Source organism: Spermophilus citellus (assembly GCF_964194105.1).
Source record: "Spermophilus citellus genome assembly, chromosome: 5".
NCBI classification, from domain to species: Eukaryota; Metazoa; Chordata; class Mammalia; order Rodentia; family Sciuridae; genus Spermophilus; species Spermophilus citellus.
In genome coordinates, this window is record NC_138186.1 from 93,189,501 (window position 1) to 93,217,047 (window position 27,547).

The 27,547-nt window shown below is 33.8% G+C and overlaps 1 protein-coding gene across 1 annotated transcript in view; it reads right to left on the reverse strand.

The window, feature by feature from the left end:
* The window catches only part of SNAP91 (synaptosome associated protein 91), a 121,944-nt gene that overhangs the window by 46,915 nt on the left and 47,482 nt on the right, over positions 1 to 27,547 (reverse strand). Inside the window, exons 7-11 of the mRNA XM_081295944.1 lie at positions 26,185 to 26,296; positions 17,294 to 17,400; positions 12,441 to 12,482; positions 5,588 to 5,658; positions 302 to 329 (exon numbers count right to left, since the gene is read on the reverse strand). Coding sequence (XP_081152070.1) covers positions 302 to 329; positions 5,588 to 5,658; positions 12,441 to 12,482; positions 17,294 to 17,400; positions 26,185 to 26,296 — 360 coding nt within the window. The remainder of the gene's footprint in view (positions 1 to 301; positions 330 to 5,587; positions 5,659 to 12,440; positions 12,483 to 17,293; positions 17,401 to 26,184; positions 26,297 to 27,547) is intronic.

Below are 27,547 nucleotides of genomic sequence, written 5' to 3' on the forward strand. Positions count from 1 at the left end.
AAATTTTGGCACATGCTATACTATGGCTGATATGAAGACATGTTAAGTACAATAAATCAGTCATAAGAAGATATAGATACTGTCCAGAGTAACCAAGTTCATAGAGACAGAGACTGGATGGTGGGTAAATGGGAATTTTTGTTTAATGAATACAGACTTTCATTTTTGGAAGATGAAAAAGTTTCTGGCAATGTATGTGCTGATGGTTGTACAGCAATATAATTATACTTAATGCCAGTGAACTTTACAGAGATGGTAGAATGGTTATAAAAAACCACACTAAAAACAAAAACAAACTTACCTTACTTAATGGAGAGGGAGCACCAGATCTAAAAGGCAACATAAGAAAATTAAAACTGAATACGCAAGAATACATTTGTAAAAGCATTTACGTTTGATAACACTTTGTCTAGATTAAACTGATTATAGTTTTTTCCAAGTAATGAATAAGCTATTAAAGTATTCTTTAATCTTTTACTCAGTTATAATGTCATCTTTCAGTATTTCCTATTGGCTTAATTACTAGTAGTAGAAATTCTGGAATTAAAAATTATTTTCTCTATCCAAGCTATTCAGTTCTTTCAGCCAATCACTATTGCCTATGCCCCATTAAAATCAAACTGTCAAAATTGCAGTTTTAAAAAGATTTGCCGAGACTTGAGAAAAAGCATGTTGTATATAATTTATAAAAAACTCATTATTTAACAAATTAAAAAACTCACTAAGGTTAACATAAGTGTTAACCTTATATTGCTATTTTTAATCATATTGTAATTCATAAAAGCAGAAAGCCTAGAAAAAATATCTCTGTGTTCCCTGAGTCTGAAATATGACTCAATATCCACATTCACACTCCTGAAGTGTGTCTGTTTTTATTTTCATGGCTGTAAAAAAAAAGGCTAGAAAAAAACACTTCTATCATTCTGTTATGACTAGTGGAACTTTGAAAAAGAGCAGCAACTTATTTCTAAGAGAGCAAAGGAACATTCAGAAAGACTAAATATTATTTAAAAGTTAGATTACTGGTAGCATTGACCATTGTACATCATGTCTAGAAAAGGATCCATAAACAATTGCCTGAACAGCTTACATTTTACTCACATGAACTGGTGGAAAAATGAATCGTGAAACAAAATGAAGATAGTACATTTTAGTAAGATGGTGTTCTACTCATCTACAGAGAAAATAGCACATATAGTAGTAGCAAAACAAAACTAGCAGAAGGTAATTGGAATTTTGTACAATATTATGATCCTTTTCCACCAATTGATCAATAGTATATGCCAGATTAATATCTTTTCCATGTATATTTATCTATAATTTCTCATTTCAAATGGTCTACTGAAAGAGATTCACAGTACTTTCTCTAACTATAGAAACTTACTTAGGAACTTAAAAATCTAGTACAGCATAAGACATTTTTGACTAATAATTTCTCTAATTCCACCTTTTATAACAACAATAAAAAAAGAAAGAAAAAGAAAAAGAAAGCATGTCATTTGACATGGTCTCTTTCTTAGATTTAAATTAATTTCTCAGGAAACATTCATGAGTAAATTCTTTGCAGTATTGACACAATGACAAATATTAATACAGAAAAGAGAATTGAGAATAAGCACGAACTTTTGAAATACATTCCCCAGCCAATAAATAAAAAGTGATATCATATCTTCTGCCCATAGTAAGAATAAAGTAAAAATGTAGTAAGAATAAAGTAAAAAAAATAAGAATTGAATTTCTTATTGTTAGAGAACATTATACTCAAAGCTAACTGTGAAAAATATAATTGGCAAAGGAATCCATTTGTAAAACACCCAAGAAGAAAGGATTACTAAATGGTACTTGTAGTTATTCCATGGATGAGCAAATGAAAATCTCTACTGTCTCTGTTGAGCTATTATCCCACTTACCACATCATAGTTTAATTGTCTGTTTAGCTATCTGTCTTCATCCCTGGACGCTACGTTCTTTGAAGGGAAGGAACTCATCCTGTTGTTTTATACCCTAGCACTCTGTATAGCACCTGGCGTTTTCTACATTATTTGAAATTTTCAACAAGAATGCATTCATTTATTCATTTTATAACCAATAAATTAACCAGAATTCTTAAAAAATATATTTTGTGTGAAACTAAGCTGTCCAGATGGGAGACCTCTGTTCCCCTTGGCCAGATTTGGCTTTTGTCCTGATTTAATAAACAAAAAAGTGAGAACCAAAGGATCTCCCATGGGTTGTAGCTTTAAAAAGCATCGTTAATCACTGAATAAAATTGGAGGGCTTCTAGGCTTAGAAGGTTAACAGCTTGCCTGAGTCTCATCATTCTTTAATGGTAAATCCAAGGCTCTACTCCAAGTCTGTCTGCTGCCCAGAGCCTGTGTTGGTACCCTTTCCAGTTTGCCCCACTAAAAACACAAATGAGCCAGTACATTTGTTCCTTTCTTACACAACACATAAATTGCTGCTTTGTATTTATTCCTTGCTTGAGATCCCATCTTATTGTTGGTCACTGCCCTTAATGAAAGAAAATACTATAACCTTTTATATATAGGTAATGAAGAGCAATACTTTTAAAAAATTTTTCTTCTAGAGAAATCAAGCACATAGTGAACTGAGGTGGAAAAAGTAACACAGTATGATAATTTTAGAGGGAATGAATGACCCATCGGGTAATCTATTCTAAATTCTGTAAAATGCTATGATCAAATCCATGAATTTTTACTATGAACACAGCAAATACCAAGGTTGCCTTCTAATATGGTAATAGTAAGCTGTCAAAGAGGAAACTTTGTTATTTCTTACTTATTCACAACAATAATCCCTACATAGTTTTGCATATAAATGTTAGAAAAAGACAGAGATATGAAAAACCTATCTTCATCTTCCAAATAATCTTAATTACAAAAGACATCTTGGTTTCTCGTATTGTTCACATTTAATAAACACACATGTAGGATAAAATAAATGTCTCCCTTTTGTTCTGTTGACTAGTAGAAACAAATAATTCACAAGGGTGTATTATACCATATCACACACAATTTCAAAAGTAAACATCTGTGGACATAAGGTACTAAATATAAAGAGCATAAATATTTTACATAGCGGAGATTTCTAAATGCTTCATTTTATGTATATACTTGATTAGAACTTGGAATAGTTTTATACTGCTACTAGATGAACAAAGAAAACAATTTCAGGGAATCCATTTTCTTTATTAAAGTCTTTTGGCACTTCTGCAATATTCTGGGGGGAAACTTTTGACTACTCAACAAATAAAAATTCTTTGATTTCTAAAATTGAAGAGAAATATTTATATACCTAAAATAGATTGTTAGTCTAGAGACAAGAAGACCAAAAGAAAGTAAAACCATTTATGCCAGTCACCTTGGAAGACAAAAATAAAGCATAATGAAAAAACACAGATGCATAAAATGAAATCAATTTTAATGTTCTCAATAGTACAGGTGGAATCTAAAAGAGTGTTTTTGCATTTTTAGTAATTACAAAATGCAAAAAAGTCACTCTATGTAGTACTCACCCTTCACTTAAGTTCCCAGGTAAGCACGAACATACAAAGAAGAAAATAGTTAGCTATTATAGCTTATTTATTTTCAAAATAGGGAATAAGCAAAAGACAATTCAAATGTGGTCTCAGCCAATTCAGAAAAGAAATATGACAAGCATAAAATGATTTTAAAGGGGAGAGAAAAATTATTCTAGGCAAAAGGCAGTGCAAATGGAATATTATTGAGTTTCATTCTACCTCTTTAGAAATGTTAATTAAACACCCATGGCTAATTTTTCCAAAATTAGCTTGCAATGGCCACAAGGGGGCAGATTTAGATTTGAAGTCAGGGCTGAGGAGACCTATTGGAGCTAGGGAAAGAAGCATCTCTGGTAATAGCAGCTTGCTGGTAGCTTTAACGAAATATAAGGGCAAAGTGTGGGCCTAAGCAGAGTACAGGCACCCAGAGGTAAAAAGATCAAGGTGAAACTGGCTTATAGGGTGTGTCTATAGCTGCCCAAGGGAGAGATCAACTCTAGGGGACCTGTAGGTTTCATTAGTTAATGAGCTCATTCTGCCACAGGAGGAGAGACATATAGCTTCCTGCCTCCATTTGTGTAATTGTAATCCCTAGGCAAATCACTGGGCTTCCCAGATTCCCTAATAGAGGATAGGCCCAGTAATAAATAGACTGCTGCAATTTAATGTAGTCTCACATCAAAAACCTGTTCATCCATGGCCACACCTAAAGTGGGGCAGACTGTAGTAAGGTCTTGACAAAGCCCTAGAGAGGTTCTGCCATCCATCATTCCTAGTAGCTCTCCAAGTAGCCTGAAAGATTTCTCTACTGTTGTTTATCATCGAAAACATACAATGATTACTATACTCGTTTGGAAAAGAGGACAGAAACATCACTTAGCTAATAAAATAACCAGCAAAAAAGTAACATCAAGATGTACAAGCCTAGGTTTTGGGAGAATAGTCAGAAAGAAGAAAGCAGAAAAAAGTGACATTTTGACCATTCTATCATAGGTGAAATCCATGATCAGCCTATAACCCTGCAATGATCAGTTCATTGGTTGTCTCTGCTAATTCCTGCTGTCAAGCTAAATAAAATAGTGTAAAGCTGGTATCATCAACAATGACAGATTTCAAGTTGACTCTACAGGGACACCAACATTGATTGTTTAGATACTGAAGTACAAAATAGTTCCTGACCTTTGGAACCAAAAATCTATTGAAGTCACATATGTTAAAAAAAAATAGCCATAATACAGGGAAGTTTATCGTTAAGAAGCCTTCATCAGAAATTAGGACTGCAGGTAGCCCTCCCAGGATGCATAAGAGTTACACAGGCAGGACAAGGGTAAGCATCCAAGACTGGCAGAATTACAGCTGAACCAGGCACAAAGACCAGAAAGGACTGGGTCTTAAGAACAGAAAAGTTTCATTCCTGCTGGAGAGATGTAAAAATGGAACCTGGACATTTTTTGCATGCAACAAAGAAAAACAATCAAAACTATAAGTACCAAACACAAAGGTTAAAAAAAAAATCCAGTAAAGTGCACTTATCATTGCTTGATTGCTACTTCCTCTATAAAAAGATCTGAGTAAAATGTCAGTAGCTATGCCATGCCTAAGTGGGGGGATACTAAAGTCCTGGAAACTATACTTGAGGATTTTGCTTTCTTCACACTGGGGTTGGTAACATAACAGTGTTCAGGATACTTGTAAAACTGTGCTTATTTTTACTCATGACCAACCATTACAGTTTTAATTTTTAAATATGAGCAACTCCTTTGTCTTATGGATTCTTTCTAAGGGCAAATATGTAAATCAGCAAGTTCAGTCAATATAGGAATAATCTATTAATCTGCCATATTAGCTTGCAGGTAGACTGCTTACTCATGAAGTCCTACTGACACAAGTAACACAAAGGGCAGGGGTTCTGTGGGAACCCCCCAAAATTACAATATAGCATACCCTGAAACTATAGTAGTATAAGTTTACCATGATAAATCTCATTCTTATAAAGAACGATCCTAGTATTTTTTATCTTATTTAGAATACACAACTAATGCGTACTTGTTTCCAGGTTTCTTTCCTTCTAATGTATTTAGATGTTGTTCAAGGGTCTCCATAAGACTGCTGGGAGCCTACAATAAGAAAGTAAAAATAAATGTCTGCATTGTTTTCTTTCAAAGTAAACACACTGTAACATCACTGTAACTTTGCAGGGTGGAAGTTTATGGGTGGAGCCCAATATTCATGTGAGATAATTTCATTTTAGGTTCTTCTGGTGTTTAAATATTTAAGATCCATGGAATCTCAGGTAAGCCCATCTTTTACTAACTCCCCTGCATACCAAATAAACTTTCAGCAGGTTTTCAGTGTAGAGGCTACCTTGGACAGACTTTGCTAAGATATTACTTGAATGTAGTATACTCAAAATCAAGTTCACAACCTTCCCATAAAGCCACAGTGGAAGAGAGAAAGTGCCCAAATAGAAATTTATAGAAATTTGAAAATACAGTAAAACCTCACATTGAAATATTCAGAAAAAAATTGTTATCATACTTAAAAATGGAGACTAAGTGAGAGTTGGGGGGAAAATAATACAATTTAATAGACATAATAATTAAATTTTTATTATTGAGCTATTTAATTTATGTATATAATAAAGCATTGTGCATTGGCAGACTAAATAATACATTTCAACTCTTAATTAACAAGGTCATGAATGTTTCTTTCTATAAATAAAATTTCAGGCAATAAAAAGTGATATACTGTATATTAGAAGAGAAATAATAACTTCATACAAATATTTGACCCAACCTATTTCTCAAGCATTATAAATTTAATTTCATCATTCTCAAATAATTTTCACCCAAACTAGACCTTAACAGCAGCACAGGCACTCAAAGAAAAGCATTTCATGAATGAATGAAACAACAAACTACATTCACAGGTACATTTAATTTTGATAATTGTTCCTTAATGTGAAACTACTTTTGAAGGACTTCACAGTAACTATGCTAACTGCAAAACTGACTTACAGAATTTGAAGAAACTAATATAATTACATTTAAATTATATGTTTAATGATAAAATAAAATTCTTATTATTTTTTTAATTTTAAAAGCTTATAATATATACGATTTATTTAAATTTTATTGATAGACTTATAAACTCAAAATTTATATAATTATTATTAACATAATTATATGATTGTAAATGTAAATACTAAGTGAAACAAAACACACCAATTTATAAATATATAAAAATTACTAAGTGAATGAAAATATTAACTTGATCCAAGTGATGGAGGTGTGGTGGGAAGGGACAGCTCTATCAGTGTTATCTAAAAAGCTTTGGACTAAATAAAAAATAAAATAAAAAATTATCAGGATATAATAAATTTAGAAAAGCATAAAAATTATAATTTTAAGATATAACTCAGGATAAAAATCAACTAAAAAAACAAATTCCAGTAAGCTGCAGCTAAGGGTATAGTTGTAAGTCTTAAAAAAATAAATTTTTAAGAGAGATAAAGGAAATTTTGCTTTATATACCCAATTGTAAATCATAAAGAAATGCTCATTGAAAACAGAACATACATTGCAAACAATATTTATATAGAAAAATATATAAGTGACTTCAAAATTTTTAGATGGATTCATATCTGATAAATCAAAAATTGTCATGCTAATTGTTGGTGATGCTGAACATGGTAATGATGATGGAACTAGGAGACCTGTGCATATGAATTAAACTTTTTTACATTCAATTTTTTGTTGTTGTTGTTGGGATATGGTAAGGAAAAAAAATATTGAGTCACAGAAACTCTTGTCAGAAGATGTGAGTTCTGAGTATTATATGCAATATAAAGAAACAGTGATCCTTTGCTAGACTTAAATTTAAAATACTGTCTAATAAAAACAAATGATACTTATAGTCATGAAATAGAGAACAACATTTATGGGATAACAAAAGAGGTCATATTTTCTCCTTTAAAGTTCCTTAGGTATTTTAAACAAACCACCATGAAGATAGTCTGAAATTTCATTCTTCTTGTAGAAATTCTTAATAATTTAACTGAGAAAATTGGAAAATGAAGTAGAAGTTACAAAAATCACATGAGTTGAAATAGAAATCTGACAAGGGAATTCAAGCCTGTAAAACTGACTCTGGATTTAAAGGGGGTTATTTAGCAATACACAGTACACAAAATTAAATTTGGAGCTTTTTAATCCCAGAGGTTTTAAAAGTGCTTTATAATTTACATTTCTTATAAGGACATGAAAGAATCTAAGAGAAACAAATTCTTAAAATGTCTTGGGGGGAAAAAAAGAAAGGCATGTTAATATTAATGTCTAGGAGTGCACGAATGTGTGCCTTTTCCACTGTCTACGCCTCTAAGGACTTCCTGGACTGAAGGATACAATAAATGAAAATGGTCTACATTTCCAAGGAGCAAAACTTCGAGAGTGCCTCTGCTGTTGTAAAAGAAACTCCAGATAACAAAGTATAATTAGCACCCTACTTATTTTCTCATTTAAAAAATGGCAAAGTCAATGATCAAATCAGATGGAAACACCAACCCAAAGAATAAATCAGACTATGAGAGCTAATAGAAAACAGCAATATTTCCATGGTTACCAATGCATGGGGGTATAGTCTTTAAAAGGAGACTTGACTTTACCAGTAGTTTTCAGATCAACCAGAATTCCTGACATCAAATCCTAAGATATTTTTCATAAATGGAGATATTTTAAATTGGGAACACACACACGTGCGCGCGCGCGCACACACACACACACATACACACACACATACGCACCACCCCCCAAAGAAATAATATTTAAAAAGCATTTTCTTGAAATAAATTAATAGCTGAGTGTAATGCCCAGGATCCAAAAGGGAGAATCCATCTACAATCCAGATGCTTTAGATCGTAAAGCATCATTAAAAGCAAATGTAAAAGGAGCAATCAAAAGATTCAAATTTTTTATCATAGCCCGAAAGAAACCATTTGAAAATGCTGGGAAAAATATTAGTTCCGACATCATATTTACTTCTTACCTGAAACATTACCTTTAAAAGTATTTTGAAAATTTCACTGATATTTATATATGTATATGTATGTGTATGTATACACACATATTGCACTGGGGATTGAATGCAGGGGTGCTCTACCACTGAGCTCCATCTCCAGCACTTTTTATTTTTTAAGAAGGGTCTTACTAGGTTGCCTAGGTTGGACTCAAAATTGTGATCCTCCTGCCTCAGCCCTCTGAGTTGTGGGATTTCAGACATGCACCATTCTGGCATAATCATTTAAATGCAGTGATGATTACATGAACAAGTTATAAAGGGCTACAGATGACTACCGTGGTACTTACTGTGTATTCTCTAACCTAAAAGATATACATTAAACTCTTCCATTTTACTGCAAGAGGATTTCTAATTATTTATTTATTATTTATTTATTTACTAGTTATGAGAACTGATTTTTATAGGAAGTCCCTTTGGTCTACATCACTTCTTTAAAGCTATCCTATTAGGTATTTTTGTCTATTGTTAGGGCTAGATTCAGTAGTCATGGTAGCCATGGAGAAGCCTGACAGCAAAACCTAATCTTGGGGGACTTAAACTGAGTCCATACAATCTGTTTTTTATGACTCATTTCTCAACTAATCCTAGCCTAACGCTACCTAAAGGATTAAACTCAGAACATCACAAGTTTCAGCTCAGACCTACTGTACTGTCATAGTTGGTCTAAATCCCTAGCTTGGTTAGAGACCTCCATCAGCCCTGTGGAAGGGGCTCTAAATAAGAACTATGGAGGACCTTCAGCTCTGTCTCCCATAATACCAAAAGAAAAATTAAGAAATTTCAGAAGCATACTATACTCTTGTATGAATTTAAATGTGCACAGGAAAATTTGACCAGATGAATTTTTGTTTTTAAAATTTCTTTTGTTGTTAATGGACCTTTATTTTATTTATATGCGGTGCTGAGAACTGAACCCAGTGCCTCACACATGTGAGGCGCTGCACCTTAGAGCTACAACCCCATCCCTTGATGAATTTTTCTGAGGAGGTAATTTAAAAATAAATGTTGGGCTGGGGTTGTGGCTCAGCGGTAGAGTGCTCGCCTAGCACGTGCCAGATGCTGGGCTCCATCCTTAGCATCACATAAAAATAAGGAAATAAAATAAAGATATTGTGTCCAACTACAACGAAAAAAATATTTTAAAAAGTTAATGTCTGAGTTTATGTGGCTCTTAAGGTCATTACAAAAGCAGAGGATAGACTGCTACCAGAGTCTAATGAATCCCTACCACAGAACAGCTTCTATTAGAAGATTTTGCTTCTAGGAGGGTGAAGTCTATTCCCCAAATTATGAAAACAAACATCTTGTATCATTAAATACAATATGTCTCTGGACTTCTTCAGAAATTATATAAATTATAATAAATATATGGTATTATTTAATATTAAACCCAAGTATGTGAATGTATGCACAGTCTTTTGTCAATGATATGCTACTATTTTATTTTTATTATTTATTTTTTTAGGGTACTGGGAATTGAACCTAGTAGCACTGTACCACTGAGTTACATCTTCAGTCCTTTTTATCTTTTATTTAAGGGTCTTGCTAATTTGCCCCAACTGGCCTTGAACTTGTGATCTTTCTGCTCTGCCTCCCAAGTAGCTGGGATTACAGGTGTGTACCACCACACCCAGTTTATCATTCTCCAGTTTTAAAAATCAAAAGATATTTACGTAGTCTCTTAAATCTTTCCTAATGTCCATTCAGACTGTGCCCAAACTGAGACAAAGAAGGACCTATTCTTTTTTTTTTAATTTTAATTTTTTTATTTAATGGATTTTATTTTTTAAAAAAAATAAAATAAGTAATTTTTACTTTATGATTTTTGTATCTGGTTTGATTTTTTTATACTGAGGTCATGAATTATTACTACTATTATTATTACGACTGCGGAATGCATTATAATTCTTATTACACATGTAGAGCACAATTTTTCATATCTTTGTATATAAAGTATGTTCATGACAATTCATATCTTTATACATGTACTTTGGTTTTGTTTGCATTACAATTCTTATTACACATATATACCACAATTTTTCATATTTCTGTTTGTATATAAAGTATGTTGACACCCAATTCGTGTCTTCATATATGTACTTTGGATAATGGGGATTAGCAAGGATAGTGGAATGTGATGGACGTCAGGACCTATTCTTAACTGAGCTCCTTTCCTTAACAAAATATCTAGTCTTCATTTTATCTTACAGTGAGGTTTGTCTACAGTGTTAAAATAAAGATGACTTTTCATTTCTAAAAGGAGTTCATTGAGATAAATATTTTAATGTACATCTTTTTAAAGTTAATTTATATTATCTATCTTGGATAAAAGCATGTATAAATGAAACTAGTCATTTTTGTTTAATGAATTACAAAGATAAATTTACTTCTAATAAAGAGATTTTAAAAAAAATATTTATTTATTTTTAGTCATACACAATACCTTTATTTTGTTTATTTATTTGTATATGGTGCTGAGGATTGAACCCAGGGCCTTGCACGTGCTAGGCAAGCACTCTACCACTGAGCCACAACCCCAGTCCCTAATAAAGAGAGTTTAAAATAATATTTTATGTAACCTTAATTTTTTCCCTACTCAAATTATGTTAATATCTTATTCAGGCACACACTTACTCTAAGAATACTATTGTCTCATAGTAGCAGAAATATTTTATACGAATATTCTGTCTAATAGAAAGAGTTATCTCCCAGTTTTTAAACTAAAAAACACACGTCATCAAATTTTGAACTGCTAAGTTTTACTTATGAAGAATTCTTGATATTTGAGAGGTATTTTAATAATACACATGCAGAAAACTATTTCTTTGTGTGTTCCCAATTTTTAATAAAAATTTAAAAATCAACATTTTAAATATGTAAATATTTAAAGACATTTAAGGATAGCAAACAATTAAAAGCACTTTGATACTACTAAAAAGTGGGTAACTTATTATGATGATTTTCTTCTATTACATGACTTTTTAAATTTATAGACCGAAAAATTCATAATATTTGTCATGGTATATAAGATAGCAGTTCTATGTTTTCTCCCATCATTTCTAAAACAACATTGTTTCTAGCTAAAGGACATGATATTTGGGACTGAAATTTAACACTACAGAGTGATTAAGCAAAAACTGCTTCTTTCGGTTATGAAAAGGGTTGTACAACTATTCTGCATCTGTGAATGATGCCCTGTTCTTTCCCAGGAGTTGGATGCTGTACTCTCCTGACAGATAAAAGGATTGATAAGCGAGCCCCTCTATTGTTGTTGCTTACTAGATGGACACTCCCAAATCACTGATCTATCACCACTATATTTTTTTAAAAAAATCGTTTTTCTTTTATGTATGTATTTTTCCTTCTCTTCACAGGGGTGACAGACTCAGCGTACGTAGTAGGACTGTGACATCTGAGTTCTGGCCTTCTTCACATAAGGGACACCTTGAAAAACTAGGAGGACAAGCTGGAAAGAAAGTTCCAATGTTCTGATTGCCTACCAATAGTGGCTTTTCATAGCTTTTTTTAAACATTATTCAAGGTTTCCTTCTGACTCGAGTTCACGAATGAAAAGATGAACTCAATTAGTAATGTCAGTTGTCGCTGAAGAAGAAATTACATCTTAAGGGCAGGAAAACTTTCCCATTGCCTCCAGAAACATAGTCAATAACTAGAAAGAATAGGTAAGATAGAATAATTTCTAAGAAAGTTGGTTGACCTAAATTCAAAATCCATTAAGCACAGAAAAATATGCCTATTTGTGACAACATCTGGAGTAATAATTTCATGCATACTGAGTTCTTCCATTGAGAGAGTCACTTACCTGTGTGAGGTCAGGAATGTCACCTTTATCAATACCAACTTGCTGTGGATTTAAAAAATAAGAAATTACTTAGTGGGATTTTTTACAATTGTTTTCAATTAATGGAAGATCACCACAAAGAATAAAACCGCAGCTCAATCTTGTGTAAAAGAATTCATACATAGTTATAGCTCACTTTAAACATATGCTCTTTATTGAGTTTTCCACTCAACAGAGCAATGATTTTATTAATATAGTTATGTATAACAAATTTCTAAAATTTTACTAGAACCCAAAAGTAAGTGAAAAATCAAATGAAGCATAAAATTTAAAGTATCTTCCATGGTTAATAGCAACTAAAATCTAAAAAGCTGCTTAGACAAAATTTTAATAATCATGCCTACTAAGTTCTCTGGACCCTGAATGTTTACATAGTTTTAATAACTTGTTCAGGGTATAGTTTCCACCTTCTCCCCCACAGAGAGAATCATTTATGAGAAATAAATAGATACATTTATTTTGCCATTCTCATATAAATAATAGCATATTATATACACTGAACTTATATTTTTTGAGCAGTAATATATCTTAGAGACACATCCATATCAAAGCACAGAATGTCTTCATTTGGGGGGGTGGGTACCAGGGATTGAACTCAGGGGCACTCAACCACTGAGCCACCTCCCCAGCCCTATTTTGTATTTTATTTACACACAGAGTCTCACTGAGTTGCTTAGTGCCTGACTTTTCCTGAGGCTGGCTTTGAACTTGCAACCGTCATGCCTCAACCTCACAAGCCAATGGAAGCATGCTCCACTGAACCCAGTAAATGTCCTCATTTTTTAGAAAGCTGTATGGAAATCTGTATAGAATTTCCCTGTCTTGTGGTTTATTTAATGAGTCATTGAGTAATGAACATTCGAATTGCTTCAAGTCTCTTGCAAGCAATACTGCACATACCATTTTGTATGTGTAGAATATATTTGCAGAAGTGAAATTACAGGGTGAAAACATATGCAAACTGGTAATTTGGACAGCATGGGAGTAAGTGGGTGAAAGAGGGGGAGGGGAAGCAAATATGAGAAAATAGATTTGTAGATTTGAAAATTACCAAAATTTTTTGTAAGTTCAAAATAAAAAGTTGAGGATAATATATCACTTTTTTTTTTCAAGAGAGAGTGAGAGAGGACGGAGAGAGAGAGAGAGAGAGAGAGAGAGAGAGAGAGAGAGAGAGAGAGAATTTTTAATATTTATTTTTTTAGTTCTCGGCGGACACAACATCTTTGTTGGTATGTGGTGCTGAGGATCGAACCCGGGGCGCACGCATGCCAGGCGAGCGCGCTACCGCTTGAGCCACATCCCCAGCCCAATATATCACTTTTAATTTTATCACTTTATATAGATAATGAAATTGATGCTTGAAGAAACAGAGTAGGTTAAATCAAGGTCTCCTTGAGAAATGGAGTGCTTTGATCATGCTGAAAGAAACACAGAAGCAAATGCATGAAGTAAAATCACTGGGCTCTTAAGAAGGCAATATAGCAAATAGGAGATTAAAATACCCATTTGTAGTAGGGAAAGGTGGCACATGCCAGTAATCCCAGCTACTCGGGAGGTTGAGGCAGGAGGATTGCAAGTTTGAGGTCAGCCTGGACAACTTAGTGAGACCCTAATACATAAAATTACAAGGTCCAGGGATTTAGCTCACTGGTAGAATGCTCTAGGGATCAATCCCCAGTACTGCAACAGACAAACAAAGAACCCTAAACCATTTGTGTCTTGACTACCTTCTCCCTTCTTTTCTTTTCTTTTCTTTTCTCTTCTTTTCTTTTCTTCTTTTTTCTTTTCTTTTCTCTTCTTTTCCTTCCCTCCCTCCCTCCCTCCCTTCCTTCCTTATATCTATCTATCTATCTATCCTTCTTTCTTTCTTTTTTTAATGGCTAGAGCCATCTTTCTTGGCCTGACAGTATTGGGATTTTGGCAAGGTAATTCTTTGTTGGCTGATCTGTGCATGGTGGAATGCTTAGCAACACCTGTGGCCTCTGTTCTGCAGATGCTAGTAGGATAGAGGGTGAGCTTAGGGGTGACTAGTAGTAGTTACCTTTAGGGTAACTACTAAAAATGTGTCTCCAGATGTTCCCTAAAGAGGAGAGAGGAGCAAAACCATCCACTGTTGAGACCAGTTGTGGATATAGAGCACTGGCCCCTCATCTCTCTGGATCCAATCATGCTGTAATTCAGCATTTCAGATTTTACCTTCTAATGACTAATGTCTGGATTTAGAGAAGTCACTGAGGCCTCCCCAATGTCATTTATATTATTATGAATGATTAAAGTAACTTCATTCCATTTATTACTATACTTTAATACCTCTTTGCATAGTGAATTAAAAATATTAATATGAATGGTGGAAGCATTTTTAAAAATGAATATATTATGAATATCTAATACTGGAATCACTTTGGAAAAAGGTGATGTGCTTCCATTAAATGGATAATTTTGTTAAAAGATACAGTGTAGGAATCCCTTGTCAAGGTTACTATTTTCACTGCCCTGAACTTTGGAAGCATAATGTGATTGGAGGGTTGAGGTGAGGTGTATGACAGAAATTCTATTACTCTCTATCTATAAACATTCTGGGAGACAAATAAGAATAACTTGTTTCTACAAAAAGGAAGAGTGTTTAGCAGAAATGCCAAACACATGTACAACAATCATTTTACAAAGTTTCAGTTATCTGCCTCATTCAGTGTAAGAATCTAAAATGTTGGCTCAATGGTAGAGCACTTGCCTAGGACAAGTGAGGCCCTGGGTTCAATCCTCAGCACCCCATAAAAACAAATAAACAACATGAAAATTGTTCAACTACTCTATATGATAGACAACTTACTGTTAATATTTCCTGAATATCCAATATGCATGTATGTATTGTTTGTTTTATTTTGTTTTGTGATGCTGGGAAATAGATCCAGGGCCTTGCACATGATAGGCCAGCACTCTACCATTGAGCTATACCTCCATCCTTATTTATAGTTTTTCAATGAAATTCTAAAAGTTTTCTATGGACTATTCAGGCAAAATGTACTAACTACAAGTAGTTTTTACAAAGTATGAGCCCATATACCTCTTGAGTGCTGTATGGTAGAGAGAAAAAAGGTTTGCACATCTGTTGAAAATTTTCTGTATTAACCAATCATGATCATAATCACTCAGCACTGCCTTCAAATTATGAGTAACACAACTAAAATATGAAAGAAACTACAAATGGTTAGGGTTATTACACTGTGGTCTAAATGTTTATTCTATTAAAAAATAATGTTGCTAATTAGTATCCATTCTATAAAAAATCTTACTTATAATGTTAAAATAAAAATGCATTATTTATTATTCAGTTATTTAAAGACAGACTCTTTTAATGGCCTAAGTTTAGCTAGTGCTAACACGAGGTATCAATAGGCATAAATAAAATCAAATTTACATGTAAAAATTAGAGTGGACAAATAAGCAGCCCTTTTCTCATGGAGCTCTTGAGCCCAGCCTTTCTGCTGATTAGAGACATATATTCCTCAGACTGTCACATGTCCAGGACCTTACTCACACCCAGTAACAAAGGGGAAGATTGAGGGGCATGTGCCTCAGGATTTAGTGGAACAATAAAATAATCTTCTGCTCTGAGTGCTTGGGCATAATTCTACTAGATTTATGATAATTATGGTTAAACCAATGGGAAAATCATACCAAACAGACAATAAAATCTATGTAGTAGCAAAAGTAAAAATTTAAGCAGTCCTATTCTTTCTTAATGACAACCAACATCAGTAAATCCAAGAGTAAACACACAAAAAGATGCTTGCTTTAGTGTATAGGTAACCTATATAAGCTCATATTTATCTTTTACTTCCTATATTATTTTTAAAAACAGATTTTCATTCTGATTATGTATTATATGTGTTGAAGTTCAAGAATCTGCATTTTGTGATAGTATTTTGATCTCATTTGAGTGAGACAATTACTACTACTGTGAATAAATGAGGCCTGAAAGATAATGTATGCCTTATGACACTTTTGAAATTGTGTCTCTAAAACGTGTGTCCTTAGGTTATATTCTCAGAATGATAAATAACACAGGATGGCATCAATGCTCCACAACCCATGGTGTTGTATGTTTTGCTGTTGAGCCTCAGATTTACGTCACACTGCGCTTTGGTTAGTCTCTAGGAATCACTTAGTTGTCATGTGAGATAAAAACCCATGGATCATCCTTCCAGAAGACTACAATAGCAATATTAAAATTTTCAAACCAGTATTATAAATTCAATAACTGGATTTTGTAAAAAAAATATAACAACTTACAGATAGCCTCAGGATCACAAACTATATAATTATGGTTATTATGATTAGGTATAAAGAAATAACCTAAAGAAACAATTTATTATAAACTTTATAAAATGAATTATCCTTTGTTTTATTTTTCATTGTGCATCAATCATTGACAATGTAAGGAAGGTCAGAATTTATGACTTACATGTTAAGAACAATGAACAGATTTTTCTAAAACCAATCTAGGGTTCAGTAATGAGGAATAAAAAATAGCCATTAGGGAGGATAGAGTATCTTGCAAAGGACCATCTTGCAATGCAGAAATGATCTTATTAGACAAGAAAGATTGTAGAATCATCATTTGATTAGAAGGTTGTGTAGGTTATAGCTCTGAATAACAGGTTGGGTGAGATGACTTCTAAGGCCACTCTTAGTCCAATCACTGTGACTTGGTGGCTGATATCTTGCCAAATTATGCATTCTGCTATACACTACAGATACATGCACTAGTAGTTTTAAAATTACATTTCCCCAAAAAGATTGATATTACTTACCTCTGCAACTTTGAGAAATTCAGATACCCGTGTCATTCTAGTTAGAAATCGTTTGTAAATTTCTAGAGCATCTTTACATTGTCCTTTCTTCATTTCAAAAAACTTTTCTATAAGAGATAAAGTAATAAGCAATTTGAAAGGAGTATTCTATTTTATTCCAAGCTTATGTTGGGATTACTACTTAAAGCTTAATGTTTGAATCAAAACACTTGGCACCAAAACCTATAATTATTAAAAGGGACCTGAGTAGTTTAAGAAAGGTATATGGTTTAACGTAGTCATATATCTCATATGAGATTATTTAAATAATAAAAAGTTAAAGTAGAAAGATACATGAACTGTCTAAAAGGTTCAATTCATGATCTATATATCACAGTATTTAGTCTTAGAAAATAACAAATTCTTTCTAATAACAGCCTCAAATTTTCTGACTGTATTCTACAGCATCCCTATTTTATTATTAGGTCATTATAAACCAGTAATCAATCAATCAATCAATCAATCTATCTATCTATCTATATGTATATAGTAGGTTGATAATCTGTAAATCTTTCTGAATTAAAGAATTATTTAAATTTTATGTATTCTATATAAATTAATAGCTGCTTTTATGGGTCAAAAATGATTTATTTCAAACATTATAATGTATTTTTGTTATAAAATAGAGGGTTTTTTAACCTTTTTTATTGATTCATTTTAGTTATATAAAACAATAGGATTCATTTTGACATAAATACAAAAGCATAGAATATAATTTTCTCTAATTCAGTCCCCAGCACTTCCTCCTCCCCCTCCTTCCCCACTCCCGTCCCTCTACTCTACTGATCTGTCTGCAATTTATTTATAGTTTTTAAAAATTAGTGTCTTGTGCAAAGCCACATCAATGTATATAGCAGCTCAACTCACAACAGTTAAGCTATAGAACCAACCTAAGTGCTCTTCAACAGACAAATGGATAAAGAAAATGAGGTATATATACACAATGGAATATCACTCAGCCTTAAAAAAGTATGAGACTTTGGCTGGTAAATGGGTGGAGCTGGAGACTATCATGCTAAGTAAAATAAGCCAATCCCAAAATCCCAAAGGCTGAATGTTCTCTCTAAAATGCAGATGCTAACGCACAATAAGGGTGGGGGAGGGAAGAACAAAATGGGAATGAAGGGTAGGGGAGATAGGACTAGAAATGTCAGTAGAATGAATTGGATATAACTTTCCTATGTTCCTATATGGGATACACAATCAGTGAAACTACACATCATGTGCAACTACAAGAATGGGATGTTACATTCCACTTATGAATAATATCTATCTAAAAGAACAAATAAAGAAATAAAAGTAGTATCTTGTGGATATACTTGATACTGGGGTTCACTGTGCTATATTCATGTACGTACATCTGCAAGTTTGAAGTTTGGTCAGATTCATTCCATTGCTCTTCCCTTTTCTATCCTTCTTTCCTCCCCCTCAATCGCCTTTTTCACTCTACTGATCTTTCCAAAATAGAGGAGTTTTATGAATAACATTTGGTTTACCAAACCTGTTATGACTTTGCAGCCTATAATTCTATCTTTTTCTCAACCTTATAGACTGAAAAATGATAGAATTACTTCACTTTTCTCTTTTGCACTTCCAACACTAGAATTCACAGTCATTAAGTTAGCATAGCTCTGTTATAATTGCAGTATGAAAATGTGTTTTTCCTCATCTATGTTTTAAGGAAAACCAGCACTTTATTCATTCAGTCAATAATTATTGACATTGTAGATGGCAACACAGCAGAGCAATGAATTATAACTGATGGCCAAGTATCTTCTTTATAAGTCCAATATTTTATATTTGCAAATGATTAAACACATGCTACTTTTATAGTCTTTCATAATTGGGAGTTCTTTATGTCATTCAATATGTAATTTTACTACCTCAAAGTATTTTTAATTTTCTCAAGAAAAATTTAATAATATGTAATTATGCAAAGAACTAATTATGTAGGACAGCTACTCATTACCTTCTGTTGACAGTCTTCAGGTAATTTTACTTTTAACACAGACCTCCCCTGTAGGGTATTTAAGGGAAGCCAAAAGAAAAGAAAAGAAACACTCACTGTTTTTTACTTGTTAAGATTTGAGAGAGAAGTGAGGTTTTCAAAAAGTGGCTAAATTTGAGGATATTTTCTTTATCTACTCTATCCTGTTTTCCCAATGCTATCAATAGAATCATGACACTATAAGAAATCTTTTTTCATATAAAAATTTGAAAGTAAGAACTTATTATGGAAAAATATAATTTTCCCTCTCTTTATAAACAATCTTCATATAAACAATTTCATATATCTACATTACTTTTTTACTGTAATCTAAATTTATTTATTTGATCTTCAAGCAGTGACACAAACTGAAAAATCTAGATTTCCCTTTAGAACTAATGCATTAGGGGCTAGGGATGTAGCTCAGTGTGTAGCATGCATGAGCCCTGGGTTTGATTCCCAATACATTAAAAAACAAAACAAAGTAAAAAAATAAACAATTGCATCAAAATAAAAAAAAAATTTCTCTGTCTCCTCTGGATTTCTGTATTTTCCATGGTAGTTAGGATTTAGAAAAAAAACACATTAAATCACTATAGCTTTAGGTTATAATCTCACAGCTGTTTCTATAATAGTGGTAACAACACAGAAAGACAACTTGTACTATATACTTATATATGCAAAGCTTGTACTATATACTTATATATGAGGTTCCCTTGTTCTCAGAGACCAGGATAGGATCTAGAGAAAATACTTCTTTTACAGAAGGGATAGGTCACCCCAAAATGACACTCTATATTTCTTTATACTGAAGATAACATATCTTTCAGTATTTGAAATGATCACATTTGACCTTTGTAACATGAATATTTGCAAAGTTCTGATAAATCTCCTTTGCATATTAGTATTAATTTTTGAAGGGTAACCTAGGAAAGAAACCAAATGTAAAGGGATCTCATTCTTGAGAGACAAGCTTAGATTTTTCCATTATTACTAATGCCTATTTGTCGGGAATGTTTTTCTTGGAAGTAAGTTTCATGATAGTGATAAAACATTTGTGAAGATTTGTAGCATCAAAACTGATCCTAACATTACCTGTAAAGTACCAGTCAGGAAGTCCTTTATTAAACTAACCCACAAAATATTTATAAATTTAGTTTCTAGCACTATCTGGTAAACAAAAAACATAACAGTGAGGATACTCTCTTGCATATCTGTGTTCTAGATAAGTTCAACAAGAGCAGCTTGACAATGCTGAATGAAGGCAGCACCTCACCACAATGTTACAAGGCAAGAACACATATTTCCACCACTTTTGAAAAATCTTTAATAGAAAAAGGCACAACTTTCCTCCCTTTGTGCTAGTAGCCAGTAGACTAACATTTTCAAGTTACATTTAACAAAAATGCCTTGAATGGTTGGATATGGTGGTGCACTCCTGTAATCTCAGTGACTTGGGAAGATGAGGCAGGACAATAGAAAGTTCAAGGCCAGCCTCAGCAACTGAGAAAGACACTTAACAACTTAGGGAGACCCTGTCTCAAAATAAAATATAAAAAGGGCTGGGGATGTGGCTTAGTGGTTAAGTGCCCCTGAGTTCTGTCCCTGGTACCAAAGGAGGGGGAGTCTTGAGTGGTTATTATTTTCCTGTTTTGTGCGTAGGGCATTTCTGGGGTTGAACGTAGGGCCTTGCCCATGCTAGGCAAATGCTCTACCACTAAGCCACACTGTCAGCACTTGAATTGTTATTATTTTAATGTAAAGAGAAACTAACTGCATTCTTAACACCATCTCTCTCTCTCTGAAGTCTTCCTAAAGAGAAAGTAGAGGAGAAGATCTTTAAGTAGCTGTTCAGGACAACACTAGAGAAGAATCACATGACTGAACATGTTTAATTGCAAAGACACTAAATCCATGTTCCTGAAGCAAAAATGGCAATAAAACAAGATGAGAGAAGTTTTTTGGACTGGCTGTGGATTTCAGGAAGATGAGTAACTCAAAGATAACTGATGTTTCAGGTTTAAAAGACTAATTATATATAAACAGAAATAAGGAGATTAGGAAGGGTAAGTTTAAAAGTTCAGTTTTAGATACTCAGAGTTTTAGGTAAGAACACAACATCTAAATTTAAGTGTCCACAAATACTAAGACATGCAAAACTGAAGTTCAGAAGAAAGGTAAGAACTACAATAATGGATTTGAGGCTCATCAAAATAGAGATAATAGTCATGTGTGTGTGTGTGTTTGTGTGTGTGTTTCCCAATGAAAAATATACAGAAAAAGCAGATAAGTAAATGGCTAGAAGTGAACTTTAGCAAAAGCTTTCATTTATGAGTGGGAAGGAGAAGTAAGTGTAGCCGTGAAAGATAATAGGAAAGTCTACTCTATCTGATTTACTGATAAAATCTCTAACCTGATACAAAGATATATTTGGTTTTAAACTTTGCATGTAGGGCAAGAATTGTTACTCACTAAAGATAAAACCTTTAAGACCACTTTGATGCTGATGATTGGTGCATCAGACCTTTCTCTCTGGATTCTTCTAAAGCCAGGGTTCTGGGTACAAATTTAGCACTACAAATGAGACAGACCTGTGGGAGATCTGGAAGCTAACACTGAAGAGACGTTCCTCTTCTGTGCCTTTTCAGCTATTGCTTGTGATAGGTAAGATCATCAACATGTGAAATAATTCTCCAACAACATTTTACTTTCTACCCCAGCTTCTTGAATTTTTTTTTTTGGTGGGGGGACTAGGGATTGAATTCAGGGGCACTCAACCACTGAACCACATCCCCAGCCCTTTTTTTTTTTTTTTTGTATTTTACTAGAGACAGGGTCTCATTGAGTTGCTTAGTGCTTCGCTGTTGCTGAGGCTGGCTTTGAACTAGTGATCCTCTTGTCTCAGCCTCCAGAGCTGCTGGAATTACAGGCATGTGCCACTGTACCCAGCTGGATTCTTGGATTTTGAGGAGTAATGATTAAAGCCACAGCCACTTGATATGACTCCTAAATCCCTGCTTCAAGTTTCATTAAATTCCTTTCTATTTAGAATATTGGGAGCAGTTTCTGTTTCTTGAATAGACACAGTATTTGGTACCTGAATTAGATGCAGAAAACAGACTTTCAAATTGTCAAATTGGGGTTAGATATGTAACCCAATTAGATATGAAAGTGATCATCCCCTATGTCTAATGGAAAATGGGATCCTTAAAGTCCATGCTCTATACAGGAGCAAGTCAATTACTTAAATTATCACCTAAGTTTTTGTGAAATGAGCAGTTGGAATGCAGCTTATCAAACCATGGGATAGGAACCACAACAGGAACAAGGCAAATGGAAACACGGAGTGGACAACTGCTCCGGTCTCCACTGGAGAGCTTCAAAAAGAAAATGAAAACACAGGACTTTAAATTATTGGCTTAAGGCAAGTTCAGACAAAGGCACTCCTCCCCTAAAATAATCTTATCTCTTGCAGCCACAGGGTTGTTATAGCTGAAAGTCAGATGGGAGTCTGATCTTGTGAGTTACTGAATTATTGCATAGGTGGGAAAGTTCCAGACAGCCTCACTGTGGTCTCTCTTGTGAAAGTTAGGGTGTTTATTCAGAAAAAAAACTGGGGAGGGAGTACTTGTCTGAATCTAGCAACCTTAACTTTAAGGCAAAAATCTGGAGAATTAGAATGGATTCTAAAGCTGCTAGGCAGGAAAGAATATTATATTAGATTTTAATGTAATTAATAATTATCAATTTGGGTGAACATGCAAAAAAGTGTGGGTTCAAATCTCCAGCATCTCATAGTGGCTCTAATTATAGTGGATTCCAAATTGAAGTCCTCAAGCCAACAGGAACAGCATTACTTGGGTCCTTATTAGGAATGCAAATTCTTAGGCCTCACCTCAGATCTCCTGGATTAGAAATTCTGAGCCAGGTCCAGCAATATGAGTTTAGTGCAGTCCATATATCCTGATGAAGGTCACTGAACACTGCTGAATGTACTTTTTCCAGGTCTTCAAACAGGGACCTTAATCAGATTGAGTGTGCATATAGGAAAGGGACATGCCCAATTTTGTTTTAAGACTTTTTCCTTTTTTTTTTTTTAAGTTTTAGCAAAATTAAATGGACATGGACAGAGATTTTCCAGATGTGCCCTGACTCCACACATGCATAACCTCACCCATTATGAACATCCCCTACTCTCCTATATTCTGGAGCAGACTGTAAAAAATTGGTTTAATTTTTCATTTAAATGTTTGATAGAATTTACCAGTGAATCCATCTGGGGTTTGGTGCTTTCTATTTTGGAAGGTTGTTAATTATTGATCCACTTTCTTTTGTACATTATAGCCTATTTAGATTGCCTATTTCTTATTGTGTATATTTTGGCAAATTGTGTCTTTTGGGAAATTTTTCATACAGGTTATTAAATTTGTGAGCACAGAGTTGGTCATAGCATTCTTTTATTATCCTGTTCAGGTCTGTAGGATTTGTAGTAGAGATGTCTACTTTTTATTTCTGATATTAGTAAAGTGACCTTCCTCCTGGCCCCCTCTTTTAGTTAGCTGGCAAGAGACTTGATCTTTTATCAATCTTTTCAAAGAACCAGCTTCTGGTTTTATTAATTTTCTCTGTTGATTTTCTGTTTCTGATTTTATTGGTTTGTGCTCTAATTTATTACTATTTCTTTTTCTTCTTACTTTGGATAATGTGCTTTTCTTTTTCTTTTTGCCCAAAGTGGAAGCTTAGGTGAATAATTTTAGTCCTTTATTTTTTTCTAGTAAATGCATTAAATGCTATAATTTTTCCTCTAAGTGCTGCTTTTACTGAATCCCACATTCTATGATAGGTTTTTAAAAAATATTTTAAAGTTGTTGATGGACCTTTATTCTACTTATTGTATGTGGTGCCAAGAATCGAACCTAGTGCCCCATGCATGCCAGGCAAGCGTGCTACCACTGAGCCACAACCCCCAGCCCCCATTTTATGATAGATTTTGTTTACATTTTCATTTAGTTCAAACTATTTTGGAATTTCTCTTGAGATCTCTTCTTTGACTCATGTGTTAATTAGAAGTATGATGCTTAATATCTACCTATTTTGGGATTTTCCCGATTTTTGTGGTTGTTTTTGTTGTTGTTACTGATTTCTAGATTAATTCTATTTGTGACCTAAAAGCAGACATTATATTATTCATATTCTTTTAAATTTGTTAAGGTGTGTTTTATGGCCCAGATTTTTATCTGTCTTGATGAATGTGTTGTCTGCTGCTGTTGGATAAAATAATCTGTGGATGTCCATTATATTCCACTGATGTTGTTAAGTTTAAATACGTCCTTACTGATTTTCTTCCTAGGGGAATCTGTCCATTTCTGATAGAGTGGTAAAATCTCTAATTGTACTAGTGGATTCATCTCTCTCTCCTTGCAGACCTGTCAGTTTTTGCCTCATGTAGTTTGATGCTCTGATTTTAGGTGCATACACACCAAGGACAGTTATATCTTCCTGGATAATTGACCCCTCTGTCATTGTGAAATGCCCTTCTTTATCCCAGGTTCCACAATTAATCCAACCTGAAGCTACATGGGCTTCATTCTATGAGATCTAAAGGTACTCAAAATGTTTGCAGCAGATTTAAATATTATAGAATGCCTCTGAAATGCTCCAGTACAGGCCTCTTGTGCTATAGAGCAGAGTTGCATCTTCAGATAGCCACTCCTTTGGAAAAATTGTTGTTGGTTTACTTCTAGAGACTTAGATTCTGATCACAGAACTTTAAGTGATCCTCAGACCTAAAGTGGGTGTTATTTAATATACAAAACCATAAAGGTAAATAAGTGCAAGTACACTCCATTATTAAATGGAAGTTTTAGTAAGAGATCAGTTTTAAGGAGGTCATGAATCAGCAGGTAGGTTGTATGAACAGAAGGTTTATCTTCCCAGTGTAACTACTCTTTCTTCTATATTGCTGTTTTGTCCATTTCTCCTCAAATCGTACCTATGGTCTCTGGGGAGCTCCTTATGACCAGCTTCTGAAGAATAAAAAATTCAAGTTTGGTTTAGAGATGGCTCCTCATGCTAGAACCAGCTGGAAGTGATCTGATGAATCATATCTCCACAAAGGGATGACCTTGACAGTAGAAAGAAATCTTCCTACTAAATTGAACTTTCAGCAGTGTATCCGATTTTCTACTTTATGTCAAAGGAAAGCTGACAAGACACATGGAACTACATCAAATCAATGATTGACCTGGATGACAAGGGACTTGGAAAAATTAAATTGAAGCATGGTGACAAGAAGGTTTGGAGAAATGACAGTGGACGGACTTTCAGAATAGATAAATAGCACGAGATTACTTTTATCTCATGTGAATGCAAAACAAACAGGCTCTCAATAATCAGAGATAAGAGAACACCATAGGAAGTGGCCATGATGTCAGAATTGGAAGTTGTGAATAGGCTGAATGACACAGGCTTCCCACCCCCAAGGCTGATAATGTCTATCATTACCACTGAGTCCTCAGTCAGCCAACGCCCAAGATCAATGCTAAGCTTCCATCATAGCATCCTAGTCCAGAGAGACAGCCCCCTACCAAAGAACAGGTTGATGACTTAATTCCTTTTACCTGAGAAGACAGTAGCAAACTCTCTACACTGAAATATCTTAAAAATGAATGTCCTTCTCTAGTCCACATTGCTCTGCTAGCACCATCATCTGTGGACATATTCAGTATCATGGTTTATTACACAACACTGCTCCTGCCAAGGTTCACTTTACTGCACAAGAAGTGAGACAACAGACTCACCCACAGAGTTTGTCAGTTTTACCACATATCCCATCAGCCCAACAAGTTTATGTAGTTTCACCTACCGAGCAAGTTAATAACTCCATCATTGTAGCAAGCGAAAAGTTTGATAAGATCTTTGAAAAGAAGCATAAATGCAGCATTTATAACACCGTTTGTTAGTTCATTTGGATGCACCTGGAAACAGATGAAAATTTAATGTCAGCTGCATATCATCAAGTCAGTATTTTTCCCAAATCACATTAAAGTGTAATTTTACTAAGAAATCCAATTACTAAAAAATTCACTTGTATTCTACAAATGTTGTAACTTTAGTGACACTAATAATATCAAAAGATGGATGGCATCTTATTCTGCATTTAGTTTTTAGTTTAACTTAAGTCAATGAAACTAGGCTGTTAAAGATGTATACACATTCTGTTGACCAATGAACCACAGATTAGTCAAATTCAGTGTTTGGACACCTGATTTTTCTATTACTTTTACCAGGTTAAATTACATTTCTTCCATTTCCTCTATCTTAAAGTCTCTGTGACCATGAAGGTTCAGGCTCAAGGAGCCTATAGTGATCTCAGGAAGAATGGAGGGGTTGTATCTTAGCCAGCTACTTCTTTTTTTATTTTTATTTATTTATTTATTTTTTACTTGGTGGCATTTAATAAGTATCTAATGTTATTACTTTTTTTTTCTAATTCTTTTTTTATTGGTTGTTCACAACATTACAAAGCTCTTGACATATCATATTTCATACATTAGATTGAAGTGGGTTATGAACTCCCAATTTTACCCCAAATGCAGATGCTACTTCTTTTTTTAAAGAAATTTTTTTCAGTTGTCAATAGATCATCATTTTATTTATTTTATACGATACTGAGAATTGAACCGAGTGCCTCACGTACGCTAGGCAAGTGTTCTACCACTGAGTCACAATCCCAGCCTGTTAGCCAGCTACTTCTAAAACACTGAGACTCACAGCCATTCAACCATTTACTAAATATGCCATTACCAACAAAGAAGAATATTTTCTTCCCACTCCTCAGTCTTTGTTCACAATTCTTAGACTTTGTCCCCTCCACCCCCCACTGCTTTTATGACTTTTTTCCTTTAAGGCAGAAAAAAACCCTTACCAAGGGCGAATAAAGCAAAGGAAAATAAATGGAAAGGAAAAAAAATTAAGAGAAGCAACTCATTCCATAGATATGTAGTTAAGTCCTTACTGTAAAATCTATCAAAACCAACAAGATGGTTTGCTGCCTTTACTGAAATTTCATAGGAGTTAGGTGGCATGACAGGGCTCAATTATAGACTAAGTCACATAATCTTAACAGAGATTTTAAGCTTCTAATATTTGAGGAAAGCCTTTTTTTTAGGCAACTATCAAAATACAGAAAAGCTGATGAAATGAGTTAAAATTTTTCCAACATGTGA